This window comes from Zalophus californianus, chromosome 5 (genome assembly GCF_009762305.2).
Source record: "Zalophus californianus isolate mZalCal1 chromosome 5, mZalCal1.pri.v2, whole genome shotgun sequence".
NCBI lineage: Eukaryota > Metazoa > Chordata > Mammalia > Carnivora > Otariidae > Zalophus > Zalophus californianus.
The window spans coordinates 48,500,850-48,527,290 of NC_045599.1; the positions used below are offsets into that span (position 1 = coordinate 48,500,850).

The 26,441-nt window shown below is 35.9% G+C and overlaps 1 protein-coding gene across 6 annotated transcripts in view; it reads left to right on the forward strand.

Moving 5' to 3' along the window:
* RNF180 (ring finger protein 180) overlaps positions 1–26,441 on the forward strand; it is a 192,937-nt gene that overhangs the window by 130,408 nt on the left and 36,088 nt on the right. For all 6 annotated transcript variants that reach the window (XM_027605364.2, XM_027605363.2, XM_027605362.2 and 3 more), the window contains 2 exons: positions 12,674–12,899; positions 22,842–22,967. In XM_027605364.2, coding sequence (XP_027461165.1) covers positions 12,674–12,899; positions 22,842–22,967 — 352 coding nt within the window. The remainder of the gene's footprint in view (positions 1–12,673; positions 12,900–22,841; positions 22,968–26,441) is intronic.

Genomic DNA, 26,441 nt, shown 5'->3' on the forward strand with positions numbered 1-26,441 from the left:
TTAACCAGTGACATTATTTAATTCTGTGTTTCAGACAAAGAAGTAAAAATAGTTTGGGATACAAATTGCCACATTGAATTTGAATCTATTTATACTTTAATGTAATTTTTAGATTTTCTATAACAAGCATGTGTTACTTCTATTTTTCTGTATGATTAATGTAGATACTGACTTAGTTCATTTTTAACTAAAAAAAAATTAAAACATTATTTTTAAAAAACCATAAAAAGCTGAAGACCTTTTAGCTAGTACTCCCAGTCCAGATCATTTTCCACTGCCCACAGAAAGGATCAGCCTTCAGAGTTTATTTTATAAACTTCTGGCCTTTTAAAGGAAAAAATAAATAAATATATATATATATAGAGAGAGAGAGAGAGAGAGAGAAATACATATATAGAAATATATATCTAGAAAGATATATGTCTAGAAATATAGAGAGAGAAAAAGATAAGTATCTAGGAATATATATATCCATATACTATATGGCATTGTTCTGCCTATGTTATTTCTGTAAAAGTGCCACAGCAGTTTGTTTCTGTTGAATCATATTCTGTTGCATGAATATGCCACATTTTTGTTTGTAGTTTTTCTTTTGATATGAATTTTATGTACAGTGAAATTTAGAAATCTTAGTTGTTCACTTACTATTTTAACAAATGCACACACCTGTGTATATAGTCTCCACTAAGATATAAAACCTTACATCATTCCAAAAATTTTCCTATTCCCCTTTCCAGCCATTTCCTGTTTCATACCTTGGAGCCAACTACTATTCTGATCTTTTTCAACCACAAAGTAATCTCACTTAGTGTAGAATTTAACAAAAATAGAATTAGGTGTTATGTACTCTTTGGTATAAGGCTTCTTCCATTAAACAGTGTTTCTGTGATTCACTAATGATGTTTTGTATATAAGTAATTGATTTTTTTGTTGCTGAGTAGTATTCCACTTTATGAATATACCAAAATATATTTATCTGTGCCCCCACAAATCCCCTTAGCAATATTTGTTCTGGCCTAGCTACCACCTTGGAGAACAACTCAACTTTGGCTCTGTCCAGCAGCTACTCCAGCAAGCAGGTTAACAGGAGTTTCTCTTATCACTGAAGCATTAGTTGCAGTGAGGACCCCTTGGTTCTCATGTGTGTGTAACCTGGAGGTGAGGGGGTGTTAATGCCCAGTGGGGCACATTTTGGATCAATAGGACATGGGCACCAGCAGATACATTTTTCTCCCTTCATCCCTCGGCAGACTATAGATCACACTACATGTGGTGGGGACACAGTAGTTCATAACCCTCTCCTAAAACTGTACTCGATACCAATTAAAGGCCTACTCAGAAACCTATCCTCTCATACCTTCTCTTCCTCTTTACCTCACTCTCTTTTTCTCTCACGCCTGCACTCCCTAATAAAGTAATAGCATGTAAACTTCTGCCATACTTTGGATTCTGGAGAACCCCAGCTAATGCATCCTATCTGTAGAAATTGATGTCATTTTTAATCTTTTTCCTTGTATTCACATGAATGGTTTCGCTGGGATCTTTCCAGTATGGCAAGTACATTTTTCTCTTTTGCCAATCTTTCTATTCTCTAACATAAGTGATATTTACTGAGCATCTTCTATATCCAAGCATTCTTCTAAGTAATAGGAATACAGTGATTAAATATATTAAACATAATATTCATGATTCCTTCTTGATGGCCAGAAGTTATATAGAAATGGTTTGAAGGCTATTGATTAGCCATTTCTATTCACTTCTATTACCTTGCCTCCATTGTTTTTCTCTGACAGTAGCAGAAATAATAGTATTTTTAAAAACAAATATTGGTATATTTTTAATAATTTCAGATTCAAAGACCTTTATATCTAATGTGACCACAGGCTATTTTATATTCCTATGACAGGGACTTGCAAATGGATAGTAGATGTCCTGTATAGAGAATCTGGAGGACACTGTGTTTACAGAAAGTACAGTCTCTCAAGTAGGGCTACTGATATATCAGGATTAGCCTCCTGGTATTCATCCCATATTATTTCTCCTGAATCACTTAAGGCCAATTGGAGCACATAGTTATGGCTATAAATGGGGAAGGGTGAATTTCCCAATTAAAAAAAATCAATAAATTGTTGGCAGAAGATGGGTGAAATGAATGCTGGAAAGGTTTCCCCAAAAGTGTCCACTAAAGCAAACCATATCAGATCTGAATGGTGTGTAGGAATTAGGGAAGAGTAGAGGTGAAAGAGTAGGCAGAAGGAACAGCTTATGCAGAAGTTCCAAATTAGTGAGGAATTTGGTCTGAGAGAGAAAAGGATAGTTTTTAGAGATGGCATTTAGGGTACCGACTCAATTCTTGCCTAAAGCTGGATGCACTTCTAGATTTTTTGATTACTGGCACCAGTAGATTCCATTTTCACTTTTGGGCCACTTAGAGTTGGGTTTTCTGTCATTTGCAACAAAAAGATTTCTAACAAGATGTTGACTGAAATACCACTACCTCAAGGAAGCCTTTCTAGACCCCACACTAATTTGAGTTCCTCTGTTTTATGCCTTAGCATCCTTTTATTCTCTGCCACAAGACCAAAAGCTACATAGTGTGTTCTCAGAGCCTGGGAAAGTGGCTGGAACACAGCAGGCACTCAAAAATATTTTTTGAGAGAATATAGAGATTAAAAAGCTGACTTAGGAAGTGGCAATGAAAATAAAGGGAATCATGATTAAGGGAGTACAGGGGAACATTGGAACAGTTGAAGAACTAAACTTGGCAAAGATTGGGGGTAGGAGGTGAGGGGCAAGAGTCAAATCTGGGGGAGAAGTGAATTCAAGTTAGCATATGTTAAGATTGGAGTCCTACTATGGTCATTTACAAAAGGCAGTGATAATTTTTTATTTGGAGATCAGAAGAGGGATAAGATTAATCAAAGATTTTGCTGGCATCATTACTAAGGAAATAGATTCTGAGGACAGTAAGAAAGGGTAAGTTCACCTAGGGAACTAGAAAGTGCAGAACACAATCTTCATAAAGACCATTACTAAAAGGGGCGTTGGCAGAGAATACATATGTAAGAAGTCAGTAACAATAAACAAAATGAGGGATATCCATACAATGAAATATTACTTGATCATAAAAAGGAATGAAATGCTGATACATACTATAACAGAGATAAATTTTGAAAACATTAAGTGAAAAGAAGCCAAATACAACAGGACATGTTTTGTATGATTCTGTTTATATGAAATGTTCAGAATAGGCAAATCTATAGAGACAGAAAGTAGGTTTGTGGTTGCCAAGGGTGGGGCACCAGGAGAAGGGGAGAGGGAAATGGGAAGTGACTGATAATGGGTATGCAGTTTCTTTTTGGAGTGAGGAAAATTTTCTGATATTCGGTGGTGGTAATGGCTGCACAACCTTATGAATATACCAAAGCCCCTGAATTGTGCACTTTAAAATGGTGAATTTTAGGGTACGTGAATTATATGGCAAAAAATGTCAGTAATAGGCAGAAATTGTACACAAGACACACTTAAAGAAAAAGGTAAATAAAGCAGCCAGACCGTTACAGTGAAGCCAGAAAAGACAAAGGGAAGTTCATTCTCTCTCCCTCTCCTCTCACCAACATTGAGACAGAGTAAAATGTGTTCCATAGAATAATGATTGCATTTTGTAGTCTTTAAGAACATGGTAACTAGTGCCTTTTAACTATGTGGTTGTGTATTACCAACTATAAGCATAAATAAAGATACAATATCTTGATATTTTCCTTTTTGGAGCCCACCAATGACCTGGAATTTGCATTTTTCTTCCCTTAAGTAAACATGGCAGAAGACTTTGCAAATGAGGTGAAAACTTTCCAGAATTACCAATGTTTTAGAAATGTTACATAGCAAAACACTCTTCCTTTAATTTCAGACAGGATAGTAATTTTTTTAGTGTATGTGATTATTAAATTTAAATGCTTCCACAAAAATATGCACAGAATATATACTGCATCGTTTATCATTTTATAAAGATCTAATAACTTGTGCAGAACATGTATTTTTAAAATAACTGCTATCACATCCTTGGTTTTCAAACTAAAAACGGAATATACTTTCAAAAAGTGACCAGCACTACAAAATATTGCAAACATTTTATTTAAAATGCCAAAAATGGGGGTGGTGAGCAATACAACTTATATAAAGCAAAAGTCATAAGTTTTTCCATAAAAACAGTAAATTTTAGAGCTCATATGTACTCTAAAGAGAGCCAGAAACACCAGAAATATATTCTTTCAATTTTGCTGAAGAAGGGTTTCCATTCTAATTCATTGCATTTAGTCTCCAAACCTAAGTAATCTGGGGGAAATTTATAAAGTCTAGCCTGAGCATTTGCAATTGTTTACTGTGAATGTGGGTCATTTTCAGTTCTTTCAATGCAAAGACTATTTCCTTAGTTTTTTATTTCATTTAACTTGATTTTTTGTTTCATAAGTAAATTGATTATCATTTGGTTTAATATTCATATTTATTAAGAGAGCAAATAAGCGGCACAAAGTTGCATTCCCCAGAGCTTTTAATGGGATAAATATGTCTTCCAATGGCCAGTATAGGGAAAAGTACCGTATGCACTTCTTTGGAATTTTCTATTTTATACATATATCTAGTTTCATCAGCATATAGAGTGGAGCCCTGAAGGGATTTTATTTATGAAGTAACATAATGAATAAATGGTTTCTGAATAACTCTGTATCTGATGGCTTGGGTAATAGTATTGTATTAACCTGCAAACATACAGAGAAGTTATGATGGTGAGTGGGGAAAAATATTCTGAGCCGTCATTGGTCACCTCTTAGAGGTATGTGGAGTCTTCATTTAGTCTCTTCCTTTCTATGGGTATGCTGGTGAATTACAGGAATAAATATTGGGAAATTTCCGCTCAAAATTTGGATTACAACAGCCCCAGTATTCAAGACCCCACGAATTCTGTTTTTCCTTTACCACAGGTTGTAGGGATTTGGTGTGTTTCTTCTTTTGTAGGTCCTAACTACTGATCACTTTAGACCTTGGGATGTTATTTTGCATTTTTTTTTTTAAGTAAAACAAGCACTCAAGCCAGGACATCTAGATAATTTTGACATAGATCCTAGAATTAACTCTAATCTAAAGGTATATTTCTGTTTTACAAAGTTCCATAAAAAACAATTCAGATAAAGTAATTTTCAGTCTGTCTAGAACAGCTTGTTAATGAGGTGTTCTAATTAAGTGAATATTTGTATTAGGCAACCCCATATGAATTGCCAATTATCAAATAATTGTAATGTAGAAAGTATAACTAAAACTCCATCAAAGATCATCTCATCTTTCCTTGATGCTTTAGAGGCCACCTCAGAGTATTCTAGTAGCTCTTGCTTTTCATTTTAAATGATACTATTTATCAAGGTTCCTGGGCGGCTCAGGCGGCTGAGCATCCAGCTCTTGGCTTCAGCTCAGGGCATGGCCGCAGGGCGGTGAGATGAGCCCTGCGCTGGGCTGCACCGTCTCCACTCCACGGAGTCTGCTTGTCCCTCTCCCTCTGCTCCTCCCACTGCGTGTGTGCGTGCGCTCTCTCTCATTTTCTCCCAATAAATAAAATATTTAAAAAGGTAAAAATAAAAAAATGAAGTTATTTGTCATCTAATAGAATCGTAAATATGAAGCTGATGGACTTTTCTCTTGATACTGGGGTCCATCTAGTTGTGGCTATCTGAAGCAAGGGCTCCATACTCTCTTCCTCTCTCCGTCCCTACAGTATGCTGCCATTCTTTTTGTACTTCTTAGAGCTTTTATTTCTTTAGATCCCAGAAAGAAGAGAACTGACCATCCTTCAGACCCCGCATTATATTTTTTCCCTAAATTATCTTGCTTAGTAAGATGAGATTATTGTCAATGTTGCCAATTCACTAAAAACTTACATGTTTCAATACAGTATCTAACACAGGCCTATGGCCCAAATCACCTCTGCTTTCTACCTCCTACTGTATTTGTTGTCATACTTTTTGGACTCAAGATCCCTTTAAAATCTTAAAGTTATTGAGAACCCCAAAGAACTTTTGTGTATATGGATTATAAATATTTACCATGTTATAAAGCAAAACTGAGAAACATTTTTAAAGATTTATTCATACACAGATAATAATAAACCATTACATGGAATCATAACATATATTATGAAAAATAGTTGAAAAAAACTGAGAAGAATGGCATTTGTTTAAATTTTTACAAATCTCTTTAATATTTGGCCTCGTAGGGGCGCCTGGGTAGCTCAGATGGTTAAGCGTCTGCCTTCGGCTCAGGTCATGATCCCAGGGTCCTGGAATCGAGTCCCGCATCGGGCTCCCTGCTCAGCAGGGAGTCTGCTTCTCCCTCTGCCTCTCTCTCTCCCTCTGTCTCTGTCTCTCATGAATAAATAAAAAAAAATCTTTAATATTTGGCCTCATAAACAACATATGTATTCTCATATCTGCTTCTGCATACAACCTGTTGCCATTTGTTGTTTTGATTGAAGCATATGAAGAAAATCCAGCCAGACACATAGTCAGAAAAGGGAACTGTATTATAATAGCTTTTCAAGATGATTTTGGATACATGTCTTTGATATTACACCAAAACTTGACAAGTGCTAGATTATTAAAGGCTAGTTGCAATATGGAATCTGATACATGATGTGAACTTTAAATACTCTGTTATATTAAAAACCATTGGTCGTTTTTACACTTTGAGTGCTTCATTTACTTATGCATCGTTTTGTAATATCATGCATTAGACATTTGGAAACTATTGGCTCACTGAATTTTACCACTCTTCTAAATGTTGTCATAGTTCACTAAGCAATATCAAAAAACTGTTAATATCATCTTTTCAGAAAAGTCTGTAAGTATTGGGAAGCTATAAACATATAGAAGTTTTCTAAAATTTTGATTTTTGCTTGAAAGCCCAAATTTTATCATTTTATTTGGCAACAAATACTATCAGTTTTTTCCCTTGAAGTGACAGATTTGCTTTGTTCATTTTTGTGAAAATGCCTGTCAGATAACTGGATCTGAACAATGAGTTTTCCTGGCCATTGTTTATTACATAACAGTGGTACTCTGTGGGAAAAACAGCTAGCTCAGCTCACAACTAAAACAATAACAAAGGCGCTTTTTCTTAAAATAACCATTATGCTTCGGTATGCAACAGAAATGCTTTCTGTGTAATTCCTGTTTCTCTCACATGGAGTATTAAAAGATAATTAATAAAAATTAATCTTTTTCCTGCTTCATCAAGGGCATTCTTAGATTCTTAGCAAAACCTGGCTTTTGACTTTTTTCTCCCCTGTATGTGGTAGAATACACACACACACACACACACACACACACACACACACACACACACAGGAATAAATTAGGTGCAAATTTTAACCTATTTCAATTATATTTATTACTTCCTTTGGAGATAATTTGAAGCAAAATTAACTTATGATATTGATTTCAATGCATATTTTTAAAGGAACTAGAATTATAAAAATATGTTTTTGAAAAGAATAAACATGTAACACTGCCAGAAAATAAGACAGCATGCTATCAGTGGACCACAGTCTTTCAGGAATATCTAGGGGGTGGAAGGTAATTTGCATTTATTTAGAAAATGAAGCAAATTTATTGTTTTTTTTTTTTAAGGCCAAGATATTAACTGATGTAGAATTAAGAGCAGTTCTCATTAGAAACCTGGAGTGACTTCAAGATCAATTAGGAAGAACTTTAAATGCATATTGCTAAGTGAAAGAAGCCAGTCTGAAAAGGCTACATCCTGTGTAATTCCTATTATATGATGTTCTGGGAAAGGAACACTATATACAGAGATCAGTAGTTGACAGGAGTTGGAGAAAAGGTAAAAAGGATGAATGGGGGAGCATGGGGCTTTTAGGGCAGTGAAACTATTCTATGTGATACTGTAGTTGTGGATAAATGACATTCATTGGTTAAAACCCATAGAATGTACAAAACCAAGACTGAACCCTAAAATAAACTATGGACTTGGGCTTACTTTGGCAGCACATATAATAATATATTATAAAAATAATAAACTAAGGACTTCAGTTAATAGTAATGTATCAGTATTGGTTATCAACTCTAAAAATGTACCATAATGGATGGGGCGCCTGGGTGGCTCAGTCATTAAGCATCTGCCTTCGGCTCAGGTTATGATCTCAGGGTCCTGGGATCAAACCCCACATTGGGCTCCCTGCTTAGCTGGGAGCCAGCTTCTCCCTCTCCCACTCCCCCTGCTGGTATTCCCTCTCTCGCTGTGTCTCTCTCTGTCAAATAAATTAAAAAAAAAAAAAATCTTAAAAATGTATCAGTGCAAACAATGAATCATGGAACACTACATCAAAAACTAATGATGTAATGTATGGTGATTAAACATAACATAATAATAAAAAAAGACACTGCATAATTAACTGAAAAAAAAAAAAGTACCATAATGGTAACAGAAGGTGAAACTGTATGCGCACGTGCACGTGCATGTCTGTGCGTGGTGTGTGTGTGTGTGTGTGTGTGTGTGTGTGCGCGCCCAATGTACAACTACTTTTGGCTCCAGAGGAATTATTCTACAAAGAACCAAACACGCAGTCTCTCAAACTCCTTTCTAGGGGCTTCCAGTCTCAGAAGAGGAAAAAGTAAACTGATAAATAAATATAAAGCAATGTTTCAAAAAAACATTGGAGGAGGTATGTGGGAATTCTTTGTATTTTCTGTACAATTTTTCTGTAAATATAAAATTCATTTAAAAAAGTCTTGAATATTATTAAATATGACAGTAGCAGACACATTCCAGGTACTGTTCTGAATGCTTTATATATATTAACTCTTTTAATCCTCTCAACTGTGAGTTATGTACTTTCATATCCCCACCTTACAAATGAGGAAAGTGAGACTCCAGCAGTGGCAGATCCCAAACAGGCTCTGGAGTCTTGCTCTTATGCACTGCCCTACTATCAGTTATTAAAAAATAACTGAGGGTTCTAGAGGGGAGGGGGGTGGGGGATGGGTTAGCCTGGTGATGGGTATTGAGGGCACCTTCTGTATGGAGCACTGGGTGTTATACGCAAACAATGAATCAGGGAACACTGCATCAAAAACTAATGATGTAATATATGGTGATTAACATAACAATAAAAAATTAAAAAAAAACTAATGAGGTAATGTATGGTGATTAACATAACATAATAAAAAAATAGTAAGTTGGAGGAATAAGGCAGCAGTAATCACAATATTGTAAATAAGCTAAAAGCACTGCTGTTTTGTTGTCATTATTACTAATAGCAACTCATGGTCTGTTAATTTTTGTGCTAGTTTTTACTGGGGTTTTTTTGAAACATTGCTTTATATTTATTTATCAGTTTACTTTTTCCTCTTCTGAGACTGGAAGCCCCTAGAAAGGAGTTTGAGAGACTGCGTGTTTGGTTCTTTGTAGAATAATTCCTCTGGAGCCAAAAGTAGTTGTACATTGGGCACCTATTATATTCACCTGCTAATTTTAGTAACAATGCCTTAACATTTACTTCCCTGTAGATCCTACCTGAATTTGTCTTTTTTCTTTTAACCTACATCATAATCATCAGCAGTTAACATTTATTATTTGCTAGGACATTTCGAAGTCCTTTAAGTCACTTAAGAATGTGGTAGTGAAAAAGAGTGCTGCTCCAGATCCATAGGGGCTGGATTGAAATCCCAGCTTCACCACTAGCAGTTTTTCTCCTTTTCTGAGTGAGCTCTCTGTTTCTCAGTTTTCTTTATTCTGGAAAATGATGATAGTAACAGTATCTACTTCATAGGGGTTTTGTGTTGAGGAAATTAGCTAATGTGTACAACTTAAATTGTCTTATTTTAAGTCCCAATTTTTTATTTCTTGGGGAACACAAGATAAATGTTTAGTTCCATGACAAATGTACTGTGTAAGAGGCATGTCATTTTGGTTTGTAAATAGGTATTTCTTTTATAATCTCTTTTCTCTTAACATCTATTTGTTTTTAGATCTAATCACGAAAACGACACAGGAAAATTAGGATCACTCTCATGCAGACATTTGTTTGTTTATCTCATCTCCTCTTAATATTTTTCAGAATGAATACCCTCCATCTTTTTTATTAAAGATTTTAGTTATTTATTTGAGAGAGAGTACTTGAGAGAGAGAGATTACCACCAAAGGTGGGCAGGTAGAGGGAGAAACAGACTCCCCTCTGAGCAAGGAGCCCAATGTGGGACTCCATCCCAGGACCCTGGGATCATGACCTTAGCCAAAGGCAGATGCTTAGCCAACTGAGCCACCCAGGTGCCCATCTTTTAACAGTACTTCCAAGGAGGTGGTTTCAGAAGTCATGCTGCCATGGCCCTCAGTGTTTCTGTGGATAACTCTAGTTTGTCTGTGTTCCTCAAAGTAACTACAAATGTGTTGTGATATTTATACAGTGAGAGGCACATAAACCCACCCTATCCTGTGTTTGAAGTTAGATTTGCTTAATAAGTAACCACATCATATACTGAGCTTAGTTAAGTCAGTTAAAATCCCTAACTCTTCTTTACATAAATTGCTTTAGCTAAATTTTATTCATCTCTCTATGTGCAGTCCATTTTGGAGTCTTCGATTAGGAATTTATGTGTATCCCTGTTAAATTTAATCTTGATTTCAGCCCAGCCACCTATTGAGACTTTTTTAATCTTGACTCTGTCAACTGGTTTAGTGTAGTTTACATTTCTACATTATTTGCTAACGGCATACCTTGTTCCAGAAAGGATTTTCATTCTTAACTAACCAGCTCTCTTTTCTGTCCCCTTTCCCACATTTCTGATAACCATTTCTGGGGTCTTCATCTATGACAATTGAAATACTGAGGAGATGAAGATGGGTTCATAGACACACCTATGAAAAACCTCTTTCTAGGTTGGCGGTGATCCATTAATGAGTAATTAATTTTTAAAATGTAATTGTCCAACTAAGGGGAATTTAAATAAAAACTTGGAAAAAAAGTAACTATCCATCCAACAGCAAATTTTCTGTTATACAACCCTACATCTCTGCAATTTGGAGAAAAACCCAGTAGAATTCTGTCCTTGAGGTAACTTGTTGTCTTCTTATTTAACCATATTGATTAACGGATGTGTGCAGTTTTCTGAATTAATAAAAACTCTTAAACCTATTTAACTCCTTAAAACATAGTGAATTCTACAGGTCTTTATGTATGTTATTTCTATGGTAAGGGCTGCTTCACTTAGCTTAAATAATAGATGAATAGTTGCAACCTCATTTTCTATTTTCAAACTTACATCAAGTTTATTTTCAAAATATTGTGTTTTTAAATAACAAAGATTTTATTTCTTTGATGTGTATTTTATTGAAATCTAGTTAGTTTTGTTGTATATGTAGAGACAAAGTACTTCATAGAAATAAAATTCTGCACAAATATTTGGGTCACAATTTAAAATGCTTTAAGAGGTTCTAAAAATTATCATTTAATGCCATGGGTTTCTTCAAGGTTAATTAGTTCAAATCTCAAGGCACAGTCCTGAGAGTTTAATGCAAGCAGAATAAGTTGGCACTATGAAGTAAAATTTAGGTAAGTCAGAATCTAGGTCCACAGATGTTTTTATCTGGGATGCCCAATTCGGTACTAATTATTTACTTACGCCTTTCACTTTGCAAATATCTTAGAAGTTTAGGAGAAGATATTCATATATCAATAATGAGTGAAAATTATGGATTTTGTGGTCTTTCCTGCAGATTTTTCTTTATTATTGTTCAGATCATAGCCACAAGCTTTCTGTTGGTGAGAGACATTTACTCCATATCCTCTCTGTATTAAACTTTGTTTATGTTATATGGGATTTCACAGAATGCATGTTATCTAGTGGATTACCTCATGTCATGCTTGCAACATCTTCACAGTTGGGGAAACTGTGAGGCTAAGTTACAGGAGTTCTTTTACCAGACCCTATGCTGCTAACATCTAAGCTGCCTCTTTCCTAAGTACCTCTGTCTTAAGTATTCTTTTTGGGAGCGGGCAAGGGACTCATCCTATTTTCCAGCTACTAGGCTGATTCCAGAATTACTGCAAGTCTTTTTGCCTTGTCTACTTCCTGATGTATGTTAGGCTTTGGCCGTTTCTTGGCCTTGAGGTCCTCAAAGGGACAAAGTATAGAGAAGGCATGCACGGTATGAGGATGAAGTATGATATCCTGTTACCCTCACTTTTCCCCATCTGCTCACGCCCACAGAAGGCTCCATAACCTTGTGACAATCACTTTATTTGCTGTGGTTGGGAGTGGGATAGATGGGGAATCTATAATCCTGGGACTAGCATACCTGATACTTAACTAGTACTGGTTAAATAGAGATATGGGTATGCTTCAATATGTTTGGGTATGTTTCAGCATTTAGCGTTATATAAAAATACTAAAAAGAATAACTAAGACTTCTGGATTTTTCATGTATGTTTTGAGTTTCTTCTCACATTGCAAGGTAGCCTTTCTGTCACTTTGAATATGTCACAGAAACAGATATCATGTGCTTCTCCTCAATATTTTTATTCATTTTAACAAAATACAAAGGCACTCTTTCTCAAGGAAACCAATCTCATACTGACCTAGGAAAAATTATTTTTGCTTCTGTTTTGCAGACTTTGAATAATGAGATGAGTACAGATGATGACAATGAATATGCAGAAGAAAAGGAAAGTTACATCTGTGCAGTGTGTCTGGATGTTTATTTCAACCCATACATGTGTTACCCTTGCCACCATATCTTCTGTGAGCCCTGCTTACGGACTCTTGCCAAAGACAATCCTGCAAGCACTCCCTGCCCATTGTGTCGGACAATTATTTCCAGAGTCTTTTTCCAGACAGGTAACTCTTCTCTTTCATTAATATAATTGCTTGATTATTCTGACTACTGCTTTGTTCCAGTTCTAAAAGTACTTTATAAATTATTATGAGAAATTATAAATTATTATGAGAACATTATTGCAAATCATATGCAGGATAATTTATTACTCTCCACTTTATAAAATGGTCCTTCCCCAATTCAGAGAACTGTGTTGAAAATCATAGAATCCTAGATGAAGAGAGGGTCTCATGTCTAAACCCTACTTTGTGCTGACATCTTTTCTAAGATATTCTAAGCACTCTTGACTTGGACATCTCCAGTGTCGAAGACATTCCATTAAAATTTGAACAGCCCTGTTGATTATTTATTCCTCATATCTGCCTTTTATTGCTACTTGTTCTTTGGCCATTGTTATCTCCTCTGGAATCTTTGAGAATAAATCTGTAAATATCTGACGAAAACTTGTATGCCTTTCCTCCACACTCCACATCTTCTCAACATCCTTACGGTTCTTAAGGTCTCTTTTCTTGAATGAAAAGTAAAATTGGGGCAAGGATCTGTGTACCTGAGTATCAGTAAAGATGGAATATAACATAGTGTTTACTCTTTTCTTTTTTTTTTGTTTAAATTCAATTAGCCAACTTACAGTATACCATTAGTTTCAGATGTAGTGTTCAATAATTCATTGGTTTTGTATAACACCCAGGGCTCATTACATCACGTGCCTTCCTTAATGTCCATCACCCAATTAACATAGTATTTAAAACGCATTATGGAGAGAAGAAAAACTAATGAATGTGGAACATAGAGAATTGCTAAGGAAAAGAGAAGAATGATAGAAGTAAGCAGAGCTAATACTTATTGAGTACCCTACAGTGTGCCAAATGTTAGGGAGGAAAATGCTATCTCCACATTCTGGAGGTGAGTGTGGATGGGCAGAAACATAAACCATATGACTGTGCATAGTAACTATAATTAGATGAAGTATTTGGTTTTAAACATTCTGCTGCTTAAGGAAAAATAAAAGTAAGTATACAATTAAATGATTCTCGTGATTCATTAAAAGAAACATCCCACTTCCTAAGAATAAGCGAACATTTTTCTGGCACTTGAAAAGGAATTTTTTATGTGATTTCTCTTCTAGGGCATACTGAGAAACAGAGTAGGCAGTGTCCTCAAAAACATTCTCAGAGCAAATGCAGTATCAGGTTTCCTGACACTGTGCCTTTTGGTATTCTCTGATAAAAGTTGAGGAATTTGGGAAAGTGACATTGCTAGTAGCCAAAACATTATGGTCTAGTTTTCTTACAGAAATAACTTTAAACTATATAGGTAATACAGTTTCATTAGAGAAAAATCAGAACATCCAGATAAAACTGTAAACTCAAAATCCTTTGTAGTCCTAACATCTAAAGACCACCTTGAGTGAGTATCCTTCCAGAATGATTTATATCTGTGTGCCTAATTATTTTTCTTACAGAAAAAAAATGTGATTACATTGTATATAATGCTTTTAACCTGCTTGGCTTTACTTAAAAACGCTTGTCAATGTATATCATGATCTACTTAAGCTATCCACTATATGGGACATTTAATTTATTTATTTGTTACTATTTGCTGACATATGAGAATAAATATTTGCACACATCCTTGAATATTTTTTTGCAAGGGATTTCCAGAGGTAGAACTGGTAGTTAAAGCCATGTGTGTTTTAAAGCTATGTATATGTTGCAAAATTATACTCCAAAGTTATTGTAAGCAGGGCTTACAGTACAAGGGCTTATTTTCTCTACACTCTGGGCATTTTCGTTTTGTTTTGTTTTGTTTCTTTTTAAATCTCTGACCCTGAACTTTGCTGATTTTTCTTATGGTTTGTTCATCTTTTTCTTGTTTATTAACAAGAAGATTTTTTAGGGGTGCCTGGGTGGCTCAGTGGGTTAAGCGTCTGCCTTCAGCTCAGATCATGATCTCAAGGTCCTCGGATGGAGCCCCGCATCGGGCTCTCTGCTCAGCAGGGAGTCTGCTTCTCCCTCTCACTCTCCCTCTGTGCCCTTTCTCTCTCTCTTGCTATCTCTCTCTCAAGTAAATAAATAAAAACCCTTAAAAAAAGATTTTTTAAAAAATTAGTGTCAGCTTTTGTCATAGGTGGTAAATCATTTTCCTGTTTGTCATTTGTACTTTAGTTATGTTATTGTGTTTCATGAATGTGCAGAACTTTTATATTTCTATGTATCTCATGTAGCAACCTTGGTATTTATTATTTCTAATTTCAAAGTTAGGTATTAAAAGGCCTTATCCACTAAAGAATAATATAAACATTATCTTTACCTACATTTATTTTAGGTTTCCAGTTTGTCCTCGTATCCCCACATTTAACTCCATCTAACATCTTGTATGGTGCCTGGTTTGATTAAGAGTGGAGTGCTTTTTTTCATGTTTGTAGACATTTATCCCGGTAACATTTGTTGAACAGGCCATTTTTCCTATTCTAATTGAATTGACATTCTTTAAAAAGTAATAGTAACAATTACTAAAATGTACAATACACTAAATACACTAAAGTGTATTTCTTGGCAGCTCTTCTTTTCCATTCATATTTCTATCTTGTCATATACCATTACTTTACTCTTTTTTTAATATTTTATTTATTTTAGAGAGAGTGCAAGTGGGGAAAGGGGCAGAGGGAGAGAGAGAATCTCAACCAGAGTTCAAGCTGAGCATGGAGCTCTTAGTGGGGGAGGCTCCATCTCACAACTCTGAGGTAACGACCTGAGCCGAAACCAAGAGTTGGACACTTAACTGACTGAGCCACCCAGGCACTTCCCCCATTACTTTACTCTTAAAACTTTTATATCGTGTATGTTTTAATAACTCAAAAGTAAATTAAAATTATAAGTTATGTGGGGATAATTTATATCTTTAATTGACATTGATAGAATACTGAGTGATTGTTATTATGGTATATCACCTCTCAATACATTTCTGCAATTTCCTTCCTAAAGTCTCTGCACATTTCTTACTAGCTTTCTGCCTGTGTATTTTTGTTGTTGCTATTGTAAATGAGATTTGTTTTTCCTTTTCGGATTTCAAATGCTTTTGGTGATTCTTTGGAGAAGTTAGTTTACAGTCTTAGAGTATTCTCTTAATCTTACTGAACCCTGACAGTTATTTATTAAGTGAATGAATCATCTCAGTTACTTAATGTCACCATTCAGATTGTGGACAAACCAGGGGATAGTTGTCAAAGGTCAGAGTGGGAAAGCTATCATTTCCTAAAGGAACTCAAGACCTTTGGCGAATGAGTAAGGGGTTAGTTGTAACATAATTCTGTTATAGTAGCTCATTGGATAGAGATAATAATTAGATTCCCCCCAGATTTATTCCAGAGACTGCACTTCATCAAAATGATTTTAAACTGGAACTATAACATTCACTAGATAGGCAATTTTGCTTAAGTTACTTAACACTATTAGATGTGATCTTGATAAAATACTTAACATGTTAAAAGTTGGGAAGAGGAAGTGGGAAGGATATGTAGAAGGAATTGATATCTGTTTTTTGTTTAAATGTAAATCAAGATATACTGTTGATGGAGCACCTGTGTGGCTCAACTGGTTAAGCTTCTGCCTTCAGCTCAAGTCATGATCCCAGGGTGCTGGGATCGAGCCCTGCATTGGGCTCCCTGTTTGGCGGGGAGCCTGCTTCTCCCTCTGCCTCTTCCCCTGGCTTGTGCTTACTCGCTCTCTCTCTCAAATAAATAAATAAAGTCTTTTAAAAATAAAAGATATACTGCTGAAAGCTGATAGAAAAGAGTTATAGTAGACACTATTGGTTGCTAATTAGTATCCATTACATCCTTCTTCTTTTCTAATATAACTCTGAGTTTTATTCAACGATTGAACTACCCCAACATAGACCAGGTGGCTCCTGGGTAGCAGACCCCATCCTTGGCTCCTTGGTAATCTATCCCCTTTGCCAGTGATTGGTTCACAAATCAGCATGTAGTCCAGTTCTGACCAATGAGATGAGAAGAAAGTTTGTCTTTACTCTGAAGAGATGAGATGGAAAAGCCATTCTCTTTCGCATTGGACATAAACAACAAAGTGTGTAACAGGGATAGTTATTGGCAACCATCTTATGAGTAAGCGGGGAACCAGCTTGGTATGAAGCCTTTATTTTGGATGGCAGAATTGAGGAAAGAAAAGAACATGGGGTCTTGATAACATTATCTAACCACTGAGTTAGTCATCTTTGAAGCCCACCTTACCTTTGGATTTCCTGTTCCATTAAATATTAATTTTACTAATTAACTAATACAGTTGAGGAAATTTTTTGTTAATTTCAACCAAGAGCATCCTAACCAATAAAAGCATACTAATAAATATAGTTAACAAAGAAACTAAAAATGATTATATGATACAAAATCTTGAGATGTTAAAAGGAAAGAAGATAGTATAAAAAGACCTAACTTCTCTTAGAAGGAAGTCAATAATATTTAAAGATAATAAATAGTAAAGAGGTTTCTGGAATGGTAGTATGACAGGCTCAGTCTTCATCCCAGCAAAACAACCATTTAACTGATGAAAATGGTTTTTTTAATTGAAACCTCTGGAAGTTGTTCTAAAGATACAGAAAATAGAGAAGCACTTATTTTTTTAATCTAATTATATACCACTATTCTCGGTAGGAACATAAAAACCCTGTAGCGTTTGGATATCCACACACAAAGGTGACTTTGGAGCCCTACCTTACACTATTTATACACCACCACTACCTTACACTATTTACACATACACACACGCACACACATACACACACACACTAATTAAAATGGAACAAAGACCTAAATGTAAGAGCTAAAATTGTAAAACTCTCGGATGAAAACATAGGTGTAAAATTTTTTGAAATTGCACTGGGCAATTATATCTTAAATGTGACAACTAAAGCACAAACAACCAAGGAAAAAAAACAGAGATTTTATCAAAGTTAAAAACTTGTGTGCTTCAAAGGATATTATCAACAAAGGATATTACCAACTTTCACAGAGTGAAAGAAAATATTTATAAGATACATATGTGACAAGGACCTAGTCTCCAAAGTATAGGAAGAATTCTTACAACTCAACAATAAAAAGACAACCCAATTTCAAAATGGGCAAAGAGTTTGAATAGAAACTTCTCCGGGGAAGATTAAAAAAAAAAAAAAAATGGCCAATACGCTCATAGAAAAATGCTCAACATCATTAGTTATTAGTTGCAAATTAAAACTCTGGTATCACTTCACGCTCACTAATATGGCTACGATCACAATGATAATAACAAGTGTTAACAAGAATCTGGAGAAATTGGGACTCATGTATATTTTTTGTTAAAATATAAAATGGTGAAGTCACTTTGGGAAAAAGGAGGATAAGTTTGTACAAGGGAGAGTCTAAGCTTGCTTGTGAGATTGGGGAAGGTTCTGGTGTGTCCCAAGTTAATTAGAGTGCTTTTCTCTTTGAAGATGAGAAGGACACCAATGTAGGCAGGTCTGAGGAGGAAGACCTCTAGATAGGTGAGACCCTTCCCATTCATTGACTGACAACCTCACCACATCCTTTCTGACCCAGAGTCCCCCCATCAGTACCCCAACACTAAGTCTATTCAAGGAGGTGCTATATGCTTCATAACAGGATCTGCAGGCCACCTAAAATCAGCACACCAAGGAAAGGAAAAGGCCATGGTTTACAAGCATTATGTGGAGAGGGGGTCGTCGAGGTGACAGAGGAGGAATACCTCAGACAAGAACATCATGGTTTTCTTGTGAGGGAACATACCGTATTTTCTTGAATTGACTTTATGGCTGCAGCCTTCAAACCATGCATGTGACTTCCCCTCTTGTGGACTGACGCTGAAGGATCCCCCTGTAGGCAGTCCTACTATGGACCCAGTATCCATTGTTCAGAGATCCCAACCCATGGTTATATAGTAAATGAGAGTGTCTCGGGTATTGCAAAGGGAGCCACAGGGTCAGTATAACCTACTCCCCAGTTGCAAAATCACTCAGTGCCATCGCTCCCCCCCACTCAGATGCACCATACCTCAGCAAGAAGGTATCCCACTCTTGTTCCACCCTTTGCATCCATTCAATCTCCGGCTCCCTTTTGATACCCCTGCCCCTCTACCTACTAATCTTGTGCCTTTACTTAGCAGAACATGCTGATGAGCAGATATACTAGTAAACTCTATTGGAAAAAAGAAAAGGAGATTTTACCTTGCATATAGAAGTCCCTAACTAAATAAGGCAATGACATTTAAGCTAATCTAGGACGTTAAGCATGAGGAGGCCTATGCTTTTTCACCAGGAATATTTTAGCTGTCTCGATAATTGGGGGATGATACTGGCATCTAATCAGTGGGGGCAGTGATGACAGATATCCTAGAGTGTTTGGGCCAGTCCTACACAGTGAAGAATTTCTCTGTGTTCTGTCTGACATTCTCATGTCCTGCTGGGCTTTATCCAGGACATTCAGCTCATCCAAAAGAATATCACACTTCTCTTTTTATCTACTGTGACAGTCTATAATTGGTCTTGGTCTATTATCCCTATTCCCATTAAGAGCATTTCACACTTCCTCTTATTCTCTACCAGTAAAAGTCTGGTCTGTGAATTCTTATGCTAGTAGTGGTTTTGTTCTTGTGTCCATCCATGTCTCCACTCTTTTATTTTTTGTCTGTCTTGTACAGAATAGTCAGCCTGAAATCCAAATTCATTCTTTTTATAGGTAAGATTATCTGACTATGTCATGATGTTTTCTGGTGCAGTCATTCTCAAGCTTTAATATGTGGAAATAAATATTTTTATTATAAAAAAGAAATATCAGAGTAAGCATATTTAGAGCAGTGTTTTTCAAACTCAATGAAAACACACAAACTCTTAAAATCTTCAGGGCTTCAAGGGCAATGCTTACTTTGCACCTGTGTAAGAGGGGCAAAAAAGTGCCATTTGCAAGGGATCTTAACTCTGCTGGTAAAATTCATTTTGTACCCATGTGAAGCACCCATGTGGTACCACCTTTACAATTTTTACTGTATCCATGTACCACCTGAATTATTTTTTTCTTAAGAATTTTCTTCATATCGGGGCACCTGGATGGCTCAGTTGTTAAGCGTCGGCCTTCAGCTCAGGTCACGATCCCAGAGTTCTGGGATCGAGCCCCACATCGGGCTCCCTGCTTGGCGGGAAGCCTGCTTCTCCCTCTCCCACTCCCCCTGCTTGTGTTCCCTCTCTTGCTGTCTCTCTCTCTCTCTCTGTCAAATAAATAAATAAAATCTTAAAAAAATTTTTTTTCTTCATATCAACACTTTTTCCTTAAATACTAATGTTAGCCTCATCCTTAGCAATATATTTGTGAATTTGTTTGATCTAGTTTATACATTTCTTCTACTACACATTAAATAGGTAACTTTGACATTTTTAAATATTTTCGTTCAGTATCATCCAAAATCATTTCACATATTGCTAGTGCTTTGCAAACCAAGTCTTAAAAATGACTTTTAGTTAAGGAGGTTAATCTCCAGGAAAAAAAAAAACAAAACAAAACTGATAACAGGAACACTTAAACAGCCCCTGGGGATTGGAAGTGGAGGTAGAAATAAAGAGTGGAACAGATCATTGTTGTTTCGTTTTTTGTTTTATTTTGTTTTGTTTTTGCCCTTTTATACCATTGGATTTTTTAAACCATAGGTGTGTGTGACTTCGACAGTTTTTAAAAGTGATAAACCAGGCTGCAGCACTGAGTGTGATGCAATGGGCCAGGAAGATAGAACCCAATTTCTTTTCACACAGAAGACAGAATTATGGATTCTTTGAAGCCAGGGATGGATGCTGTGATAACCTTTTGAGGATAGAGTAATATATCCGTTGTCCACAGGATTTCAAAAGCCTTTTTCTGAATCTTGAAATGTAACTTTGCATACAAAATAATAACAGTATGCATCATCACAGTATAAAGTACTTAACATTTTGTCTTTATCATAGTAAGGGCTCAGTAATGTGATGGTTAAACTGGGCTTAATTTACTAGATCTCCTCTTAGCCCTTATTATTCCTCTAGCAGAAAGTAAACTATTCTTGGGTGATGAGCCAGTGATTAAAATGGTTCTTGGTGCTCCAGAGTCATTAAAGAACCTCAATAAGTACAAAGCGAACACAGCTGCTTGAGGTGAAAGCTTGGATAAATGCTCTAACCTGAAAAAGTCTTAAACTACTAGCAGATTTCTTCTGGAATTGAAGAGTTAAAAAATGATAACTCACTATTCTGGTACAAAAATTATATTATGAGTATAAAGTATTGTAGTAGCCTAAATGGTAAATGGAATTATCAGATTAAAGTGGATAAATCTTTAACTATGGCTTACCTAGCTAATAGGAACTCCTAAATACTAACATCAGCATAAATTATACAATTATAATGATTCAGATGCTGTAAAATCCATAACTTAATTTTGAAACTGTCAAATATAAAATTTTTGGTTTGGCTTTGTCTCTGTTATATCTGCCTTTGTCATCAGGCTGCATATTTAGCTGGAAAATGGGACTTCCTAAACCAGACTTTAGCTTTGAACGATTTACTAGTAAAGAATGTGAAAATAAGGTTTAAATTTATTTTCATAGGATATACAGATAAATAGTCATCAGTACTGAGTGGGATATTCCTGACTGGCCTCTCTTTTCCCAGCGTGAAGAGCTCTTCTGAACCCCACATTCTACAGGGCATCTACTTACTAGGAGAACTTGCAGCCACCTCAGGGTGAGAACCTGCTAGGTCTGAAGAGTTGGTTTTAAGACTTACATTATGGCCTTAAGGAGGGCACTTGATATAATGAGCACTGAGTGATATATGCAACTGATGAATAACTAAATACTACCCCTGAAACTAATATAGTATATGTTAACTAAATTGAATTTAAATAATTTTCTAAAAAGACTTATATTACTGGTATTTCTGGGATTCAAACTAGCCATATTCTATTGAATGCAGGCTGTAATAGCAGATTTAACTTTTTCCCTAACTTGTGTTGTTCTTAAAGGTGAGCATTTCTTCCCATGTCCTCATGCTTTCTGTGGGTTTCTGATACTTTCTAGAATTTAAAGTGAAGGGACACCTGGGTGGCTCAGTCGGTTAAGCGTCTGCCTTCGGCTCAGGTCATGATCCCAGGGTCCTGAGATCGAGTCCCGCATCAGGCTCTCTGCTCAGCAGGGAGCCTGCTGCTCCCCCCTGCTCATGCTCATGCTCTCTCTCTCTCTCTCTCTCTCTCTCTCTGACAAATAAATAAATAAATCTTAAAAAAATAGAATTTAAAGTGAATATCATCATACCTTTTCACTGACTGGTCTGTGTTTACTTCAAATGAATATTTTCTTTTTTGCTCATAAGCAAGTCTCTGAAAGGTTGAGAATTTGATTCTGTATTTTTTAAACTTCCTCAAAATCAGCAGCATTAGATTCAGCAAATGCTCGACCACCACATATAGAATGAAATAGAGATTATGACATAAGAAAAAGGACTCAAAAGGTTTTTCATTTTCATCATCCATCCTGAGCCATGACTGCACTCAAGTTGCTCTATCACTACATCTAGAACACACTTTTCCCTTTTTTTGTCTGTTTATTTCCATCTTTTAATCTTCAATCTTCTTGAGGATAGGGACGGTGTCTCACTCTTGTCTGTATCTGGCATAGCAAAGGACGTAGGAGATACCCAGTAAATGTATAGTCTATGTGTAGACACATCAAAGTTGCATCAAATGAGTTTGGGGGAATTAGGTTTGCTTGAGTTAAAATTACAAAGTTGACTCTAAATTGTCTTCTCTCTTAAGAGATCTGAACTTACTATCAAAATACTGCAACAATAATTTTTCATGTTCTTGCCATTGTACTCAAATTAATGTTTAACTACTGTTTTCTTTTGTTTTACTCTAGAACTGAACAATGCCACAAAAAGATTCTTTCCTAAAGAATATTTGAAAATAAAACAAAGCTTTCAGAAATCCAGCTCTGCAAAATGGCCCCTACCAAGCTGTAGAAAAGCATTCCATCTTTTCGGAGGTAAGGAAACTAATGCAAAAAAGTTTGATAACTTTGTCCAGGGTCTCTTTTTGGAAGCTATTTTTTCCTAACTAAAATGTTAGTGGAAACGTATTTCTGCATTGATCAGTCTTAAGTAAGGATTTTGCTAAGTATCTTCTGGCTGAAAGCTTCAATATGTGTATGAAGAAAATAGAAACTATATAATAAGAGCAAAATTTGAGAAAAACACAAGATTAAATTTACTTTGCATCGCTGTCAATAATGTTTAATATGTGGATAATGAAATTCATTGCAAAAGTAACAGATTTAACAAAAGCTATATTTGACCAAAGCACTAGTGTTCTTCATAAAGATTCTGAACAAATCATTATCACAGGTAATGTGATATTTAGTTTTATATTTAGTTTTATATTTTTAGTTTTATATTTTACAGCTGTCCCACAAATTTAAGACAAATAGAAAGTAGCAGTGCCTTGGGGCACCTGGATGGCTCAGTCGTTAAGCATCTGCCTTCGGCTCAGGTCATGATCCCAGGGTCCTGGGATCGAGCCCCACATCGGGCTCCCTGCTCTGCAGGAAGCCTGCTTCTCCCTCTGCCACTCCCCCTGCTTGTGTTCCCTCTCTTGCTGTGTCTCACTTTGTCAAATAAATGAAATCTTAAAAAAAGAAAATCTGTAAGAAAATAGCAGTGCCTTGGTGTACTGAGTGTCTCAGGGATATTACTGTGGACTAGGAATACCAGTTTCTGGGTTCAGGTCTGACTAGCTCAATGACCTCAGAGGTGTCATAGGAACCCATTCTTCTGTTTCTGTTTTCTCATATGTAAAACTGCACATATGTACATATGTGCAATCTAATTAATAGTTGTAAGGATCCAATGAGCTAATGTGAAAGCACATTCTAAATTACAACTAATTGTACATACAGATATAAGGAATTATCAAAATACGGGCAAGGCAATCTCTAATACTACCTTTTTTACCTTTGAGAATTTGTTAGTGTAGAATGATAATCATACAATATGGACATAATATATAATTTCTCCTTTTATAAAACCATGGTCAGTGCATGAACTACTGTGCAGTTTTAGCATTTACCACTTGTAATATTATGGAGTCTGGAAAGCTTCAGATATGGGGAACTCTGATCTTTGGGGAGCCGGGACAGCAGGGTGGTGTGGAGCTTCTGCATAAGACCTAAAAGATCAGTACCACAATGACGTTAAACCAGGAGGAGATAGAAATGGGGCCTACATGGTTGAGGCAAAAATAAATTGATTTATGAAATCCCTGAGGTATAAAGAAAGTAGTTTAAGGACAAATATAACTTTATACAGTAGTTTGAATGAAGAAAATAGTTTAAAGACATTTTATAAACATGCACTATTTTATAAAGTAGTAACTGTAGAAACTCATCCACAGATTGGGTATAGATACATTTAAACATAATATGAAAGCAAATATAAGAAAATCAATCTTACTTGAAAGATTTTGTGCCAAAGAAAACTTAAAATATGAATTGTATTCTTTAAAAGATTCCTTTGTATCCTACCTTCTACCGTACACCCAATTTTAAAAAGAATGATGCACCTTTCTGATAACCCCACAATTTCCTTCACCTTTTTTTATCCCAAGATACTGAAGCTATCATTTAAACAGTTGCTTCTTTGTGATTTCTTATTTGTCCTCCCCATATGATTCCACAGAACTTAAGTTGTTACAAGTTTTTATGGAGGATGATCAAAGTAGCTTTATTACACAACCTAACTTAAATATATTATTATCAAAAAGAGAGAGAGGGAGAAAGGAAGGAAGGAAGGAGAGAGAGAGAAAAGAAAGAAGGAAGGAAGGAAAGAGAAAAACAAAGATATATATATATTTCTCTTGTTTAGCTTATATATATATATATATATATATAAGCTATATATAGTATATTACTGTCAAGGGTCTGCTGAGCTAAACAAGAGCTGAGCTGTGAGGCTCAGCCAAAACTGAGAGTTAAGCCTTTAATATCTTGGTGTAGTGGTATAAACAGAAGTCTAAAACTGGAGGAAATGCTGATGCCCCTCAATCCCATTCCATTTTCCCTTTTCTAACAGTGCACTAGTCCAGGGTCAGGTGGATCAGCACAGATGTGGGGGTCATGTCATTGAGGGATCCCCAAAAAGCACTGGCAGTTTTATGAGCCCTAAAGGTGTGTGGGGACGGGGGGGTGGCAAATGCCTAAGAGCAGGAAAGCCCTGAGTACTAATTCAGAATGGGGGAAAGTGTCTTCAAGGTTCCCTGTTCTATCCCTTTAAAGAGGTCTCAGTAGAGGCATCTGAAGAAGTCCTCTGGCCAAGTCTTCAGATAAAGAACCTAGGAATGCAGGTGCTGGGCCAAGGAATGTAAATATGTGAAAGAGCATCCCTGGAACTCAATGCGCAGGGAGATCTAGGGCAGTTTGTCCTGTGGGGCCTGCCATGTAAAGCATCTGTGATTGCGTATGGTCAGGCGGGAAAAACCATAATAGGATTTTAATCATAACCCAGACTCCTCAATTATCAGTATCCTGAATCACCTTCTCTCCTTTGTTTGCGTCCTGTTCCCCTGAATTTTGCATTATCATTTCTTTATACAAGTATACATACGTATATTTAATCTATGTTATTTAATTTTGCTTGTTTTTGAACTTCTCTAGTGCTAACAGTGTATATATTCTTCTACATTTGCTTTGTCACTCAGCATTAATGTTTCTTGGATCCATCCATTTCAGTAAGCATAGGCATATTCATTTATTTTTCCTGCTGTACTATAGTCCACTATATGAATATGGCACAGTTTATCCATTCTCCTGTTGATGAATAATAGAGCCATCCAGTTTTTTATTATTACAACCGTGCTGCAATAAACATTCTTTTCATGTCTCCTGGAGCATAAGTGTTCCTCTAGAATAAATGCTGGTAGAAAACCACTGGGTAATAAGAAAAGCACATTTTTAACTTGATTACCTAAACCAAAGCATTTTCCTCAATATACTGATTTATCATCACCTTTGTCTATCATGTTTGATATTTTCAGTCCTTTAGATTTTTCCAGTCTGATAGGTATAAAATGGTATCTCACTGGGTTTTTAATTTCAGTTTCTTAATCACTAATGGGGAATAAACATAGCTTTATATACATATTGACAATGGAGTTTCTTCATCTGTGAAATCCCTGTATAAATTTTGTCCATTTTCCTATTGATTACATTTTTCTTATTGATGTTTGAGAGTTTTAAAATATTTTCTGGTGATTCCTTTTTCTCTTAATTGTATGAATAGCAGCTACCATCCCCCAGTTGTGGTTTGTTTTTTGTTTTTATGGTATCTTCTGATAAATTGTGGTTTTGCATTTGTTTCACCATCTTTCTGGTCTGTATTATCTGCCTTATGAAATTCTCCTCTATCCCCAATGTCATTAAGATATCTTCCTGTGTATTTTTCAAATTGTCTAAAGGTATTTGGAATTG